We start from the raw sequence: 6,368 nt of genomic DNA on the forward strand, positions 1-6,368 counted from the left end.
AAGTAAGTACGTTTTATATTGTCTACGGGGAAAAGTTTTTCCCTCTTTCTTTTTTTTTGAAATAATATATATGTAGAATATGAGAATAAAATTCCTTTGGTAAAAATATTTTTTCTTTGAAAACTTAAATATTTGGATGGGTCACAGGCAAGAAAAAACAAAAATTTATTTATTGATAAATTTTTTTTCTTTAAAGAAAAACTTTTTGTTGTCTTTGAGATTTCTTAAAACATTCAAAATTCAGATTTCAAAAAGCATTTGATTTTTCAAGAATCTTTTTGTAATCTATTCTCAACGAGGAGTCATCAAGAATCAACCATCAGACCTTAATTTTTCTCATCATTCTTCAATATTATTTTTTTTTCTGAAGCCTTTCGTCAAAAAATCAAGAATCAAAAAAAGGGTAAGTTTTTTATACTTTGAGGTCTTTGAGAAATGTTATTATTTATACATATATACTTTTTTGAGCACAGTTCTCGTTGTGATCAGCGCACGCGCACACACCAAGAAAAGAATTGACTTTAAATTTTTGCATTGTATCCGGGCTTGGTCAAAAACGTGGCGGAACTCCTAGATCCAGACCTTCCGGTATACAACCGTAATCTTTGGACAGTAGCACTTACTAGGTAAAGGGGCAAAACTAAACCAAAGGGAGATGGATGTTTAACAACCCCCTGAGACTGATGGAATTCTTTGTATTACTGAAGAATAGCTAGTAAGTTTTATAACTTAAAAACTTCGTAGTAAATCTCAGTCTTATTATTTTAGGAGCACGATCCGAAAAAAGAAAAGATGACGAAGAAAGTTTTCCTGTGGACTGCACCACGTTGCATAAGCACTGCTTTCGAACGTTGCATCATGGAAATTGAACATTCGAAAATCTTCCATGAGCCCTTCTCTAAACCATACCATTTTGGACCAGAAAGAAAAAGCCAACGCTATTTATCTCAACCTGTAGACCCTACAGTATCGTACGAGGCTATGAAATCTATTCTCACAAAGGAATATGACGGATTGGATTTAATTTTTTCAAAAGATATGGCTTACGCGATTGAAGATTGTTATGATATCCTTGCTGATAAAGATTTCAATAATTGGCAGCATACGTTTTTAATGAGAAATCCACGTAAGACGGTACCTAGTCTATACAAAGCCTCTGTCAACAAGACTTTAACTGGATGGGAATGCTTTGATCCTCACGAAGCAGGATTTGAACAACTACAAGATTTGTTTGATTTTGTGAAGGAGAATTTCGATAAACAACCGGTGGTTGTTGACGCAGATGATTTAATGACAGATCCAGAATCAACAATGAAAGGTATACGTTTTTTTATAAGAACAAACTATATAAGGCTTCGATGGGCAAAATGTTAAGAACAAGTTGAGAACACTTTAAGACCCAAAACATTTCTTAGGAAAATGGTCAAAAATATTATATAAGTTTATAAGCATACTCAGTTTTTGGAACCTAAACAATGGCTCTATTGTTTAAGAACATTATAATACTCTGAATACTAAGCTTAATGCGAGCCTGGTATAGGGGAAGGCACTTGCTTATTAAAAAAGCATGTATTTCAAAAGAATCCTTGTTCCAATAAGAATGCCCTCACTTTTTAGCCTATTGTGGAGCCATTGGTATCGAATTCAAAAAAGACATTCTAGCTTGGGAACCAGGAGAAGTTGAAGGTTGGGATACGTGGAATGGCTGGCATGAAAACGCCTTAAAAAGTTGTGGATTTTCAAGACAAGATCCTGCAAAATTGATGAGATTCGAAGACCTATCAATGTACCCCAAAATTGTCGAGGATAGTGTAAATCAATGCTTACCTTATTATACAAATCTGTCCAAATTCAAATTGAACCCTAATATTATGACAAATTAATCTAAAATCTTCGACACAGTATTTAACGTTAAGATAACCGAGCGCTTTGGTTTAACTCACTAAAGGTTGCTGATCGTGTATGTTCACAAAACAATATTTTTAAGTGAGTTAAACCATACTGTCTGTTTCTCTTTCAAAATCATTTGACCTTATTTAGTTGAAAAGTGGGTCACCTGAATTTCCATGGAGAAGAACATATATATGGCAACATAATCCAATTTTTGCTCCCGTTGAAAATAATCAAATAAACAATTCTCCAGCCATAAAAAAACATGGGAATATCGATTCCCATCGAATTTCAGTCCGTAATTTTTACTCTCACTGGCTGAAAAAATCCTACTGGGCCTGTGAGAAGCCTGAGAAGATGGTGCATGACAAATATTCGTATTAAGACTTGTTATTAATTAAAGAAGCGCTGGACAGGTGAAATTGGTTTATCTTTACCAATTTTAGTATTATTTTCAGTAGTTTAAAGTATGCATGCACTATATAGAAATTATAAGAAAGATTTGTATTTAATATTTAAGTCGTAAAATATATCAAGAAAATATTATCAAAATTAAATACTAATATGCATGAAGGGTGAATAATGGGAATAATTTTGAAGCGTTTTGAAACACGAATATTCTCATGATTTAAAGAATCACCTATAAAATTGTATAAAATCTTGATGATCTCTTATAAAATCTTTTTAGGGCAAAATGGGCCATATTTTAAACAAAAAATGCTCTCAATCGCGAAATTAAATTGTGCGAAAATTTCTTCCCTTAAGGTGATTTGACCATTTTAGAGCGATATAAAACTATTTGAAGATACCAGAGTGTGCCTTTTCTAGAAAGATGGTCCAAAATTTATTTTTCATTTGTCAACAAATTGAACTGCCAACTGCCTGCAGTTTATCAAAATACCATTGAATCGAATGTAACAATATAGTCAAGTCATACATGACTAGATCATCAACCCTGAAGATCGTGATAGTTTATTAAGTAGGTATATCCAACGTATAAAATAAAATTCACTGTTTTTCTTGTGAAATTCTTAATTATAAAATAATAATTTATAAGTTTTTGAAACTATATTGATTATTTAACTCTGAACTTGAACCAAATGAAAGTTAAAATAGCTACCGAATGGAATCTGAAGAAAACAATAAGTGGATACAATAGTTTACTTATAATCAACCACGCATGCTCGCCCCAATAAACTTTCGCCACAATAAAGGGTGAATCAGTTTCAAAGAAAGATTCCAAAAACCATAGACCAAAATTTGAGAACAAGATTACAATAACAAGTTGACTGATTTTCGATGCTGAAAAGATACGTTTGGCGTAATGTTCATCTTCGTTGACAGGATCACCAGAGCTGTGGCGACCTGATTGTTCCTCCACTATGTCGCGACGAAAATTACGTCCTACGATCAAGAAATGCGTTTGAATGAACACAGATAAGAGACTGGTGATAGACCAGAATGATGACCAGATTCTCAATTCTGTCTTATTCTTTGTAAGGAAATCGTGATGTACATCACCAGATTTGAAAGCAAACGAAGCAAACAAAACCAACAAACAAAAAGGTAAGAATCCAAGTGGGCCAGACAAGATCAAAAGAATATCTTCGATTTTATAGTTTTGATCGGTGTGTTCAGAACGATGGTGTTCTTTTAATTCTGTTAAAACTACGCGACAGAAGATGATGAGTAAAATGAAAACAAGGATTTGGACAGCGTAGGTAAATCTCATATTATGGATCTTCTGCGCAAGATCTTGTGAATTCCAGGATGCAACTATAAGGAGTAACGCAATGCTTGCTCCTATAATCAGAGATGGAAAGGTACGGTATTTCTGGGTAGCATCTTTGATGATATTGACTGCTTGGTATTTATAGCCTCCGTAAGGTCCTGTTGATGACGATTGTCTTGTTTTCTGTGTCTCACTTAAAAACGGGTACAGGATGTAGAACAAGGCTGAAGAGAGGAGGCAGAACTCCAGGATGAATGGGTATAAGCGTTGATCCATTGACTTAGCTGTTGGGAAAAATGAATCATCAAGTTGGAGAGTGCAGTTCAAAGCATCATATTCACCAGTGGGATTTTTATTACCAAACAGTCCCGTTTCTTGGTTAAATTTGGTCAGCCAGATACTCGTGTTAGTAACGATGACATGAACGCATAGTAACTTCATGCAAAATTGATAATATCCTGAACGACGGACACGATTTTCAACTAATATTTGTAGTAGGATCAATTGTAAGGAGGCGTAGATGAATCTAGCGATATGATACATCAAGATGGCAGCATACTGGTTGCTTTGGGTAGTGGTAACATCCCCGCTGCCATATCCACAATGGAAAACAGTAACCAAAGATATGAAATCCATTAAACTTAATCCCAATGCAAAAACAAAAGTGCAGCGTGTTAAGAATTGTAACATTCTGATGTTATTACCTTCAAGTCGCTCCTTATCCATTTGGATGAAGACATTTTCATTATCTCGATGATGAATGGCGATTGCCATAAATGAGATCCCGACAAACATAAATGAGAGTATAACCCAATAGATAGTGGCGAAACTATCGTCAACGAGGCTTGTATTCGATTGTGCGATATTGAATGATAAGCCTATAAAGAAGACAATACCACCCCAGAATAATGCGAGGATATTTTCAGTGCGGATACCCCAATCGCTTACTCGTTCATGAAGATTGACCTGTGTTGCCAGTATCGTGTCATTCATGCGTGAGATCAAGGATCGGTTGGTATGGGTAGCTGTCGTGTCCAGGGAGTCAGTTGATGTAGTCTCGATTAAAGCAGCTTCCTCATCTTTTGGGTGTGGTAATGGTTGATCATGTTGCGGAATCTCATCGTATACTGGACTATCCATTATGATTGGTTAGTCTTTTAGGTAAACGCTTTTAGATTTTTGTATAGTTTTTCTATGAAAAAAAAGAATAAACTAATTATTGAAAGAACGTCCCGTCGTCCTCTACCCTTTGAGCGAAACAAAGGGGTTATGTTGGATAAAAATATGTATCGAAGAGAGAAAGTGAATTGATAATGTCCGAACTTCGACCCATCATCTTAGAAAGAAAACAAAGTAGGATTTTTTGTTAATGATGGATTATAATCGATACATACAATCGATCGCATAATTGTAACCGTAAAAACACCACCTCGAAAAACATTGCATAGAAAATCTCAACTCACAAACTATGAAAACCAAAATAATTCAAAATAGACCACTATCCAAAATGCCTTTTACATATTATATTTCAACTCAATTGGGAACATTTATTTTGTGCTTACCTCTCTACTACTCATGTGACTGTCAAATGTTTGATCAATCATTTGTATTTGTTTTGTAGCTTCCTCTTTAACTCCTTGTCTATAAGGGTTTTGCAATCAACACAACATCAGCCAGTTTTAGGAAAGAAAATTTGCAGACCGATCACATACTTTTACAAAAAGTTTTAATTTAGTTATTCGATTTTCGGCATTTGTAAAATATAATTCGCATCTGTTTAAGTCCGATGGCGTAGTTTTTGTTAGCTTCAACATTTATCAAATTGACATATAGCGAATTATGTTCTTATAACATGACAATTTTGTAGTTAAAAGACTTTGTCGACTCAAATTACCTCATAAACATGAATCTCAAACGTAAACAGCTATGGCGCTTTTTGTGTAGGAAGCAAATCTCCGAATATCTGTCTTTCTTTGAAAACATTGCATCATTCTAATTCACATGTGATAATTTCCACCATATCTCCTACACACTAAAAAAAGTTTATCAAAGAATTTAAATGAACATTTAAATTTATTAGCAGTCGAGAACGAATCAAACATAAAATTTCTGCCGTTGTAAAATATCGAACCATCTTTTATAAATAAGGCCTGTGGACGAATATTGAAAGTGATTCCAAGTGTATTTTGAAAGGTTTTTGGCCTTGACGGAACTGAATTGAACGCTGAATAAGAGAAGGTCGGCTCGAATGGTATTCCTTCAAATTAGAAATTTTTCCGATGAAGAATGCTCATTTCCGTACCATTTATACATCCCTTTCAGCCTGAAACTCCTCTCACAGCGGTGGAATTTCTTCCATATGATTTTTATTTATTAAAATCCCAATGGGAATGGTTTTGGAGTGCAGTCTTTTTCCATTGAATTTCAAATCGGAATGAAAACAGAATCAATTTCCCATTGGGAAGAAATAATTGATTTTTCTGGCCATATGTTCCAGTGGGGTCACAGGGCCTGTGATACGGGAGTGTTATTATCTACTCTTAGGTACCAAATAAACGGGGGGGGGGGTGGGGTTGGAAAATCTTCGAAATTTCGAAAAAAAGGTAAATATAGGCTAAAATCAGGCTATTTAGTGCAAAACAAGGGGCCTTGTCTTTGACAGCTGAAAATATTCTTAAAAATTAATAAATGGGGGGGGGTCCTAACAAGGTCCAGGGAGGGGGTTGGAAAATTTTCGAACTAAGAG

General features: G+C 34.8%; 1 protein-coding gene across 1 annotated transcript; it reads left to right on the forward strand.

The window, feature by feature from the left end:
- Window positions 1-207: 207 nt before the first annotated feature.
- On the forward strand, window positions 208-2,409 carry LOC136820894 (uncharacterized). Its single transcript, XM_067077132.1, has 3 exons — window positions 208-403; window positions 769-1,318; window positions 1,618-2,409. Exons 2-3 carry the CDS (start codon window positions 793-795, stop codon window positions 1,881-1,883), a joined length of 792 nt encoding a protein of 263 aa, XP_066933233.1. The 5' UTR covers window positions 208-403; window positions 769-792; the 3' UTR covers window positions 1,884-2,409.
- The last annotated feature ends 3,959 nt before the right edge of the window (window positions 2,410-6,368 follow it).

Source organism: Clytia hemisphaerica, unplaced genomic scaffold (assembly GCF_902728285.1).
Source record: "Clytia hemisphaerica strain Z4C2 unplaced genomic scaffold, Clytia hemisphaerica genome assembly, whole genome shotgun sequence".
NCBI classification, from domain to species: Eukaryota; Metazoa; Cnidaria; class Hydrozoa; order Leptothecata; family Clytiidae; genus Clytia; species Clytia hemisphaerica.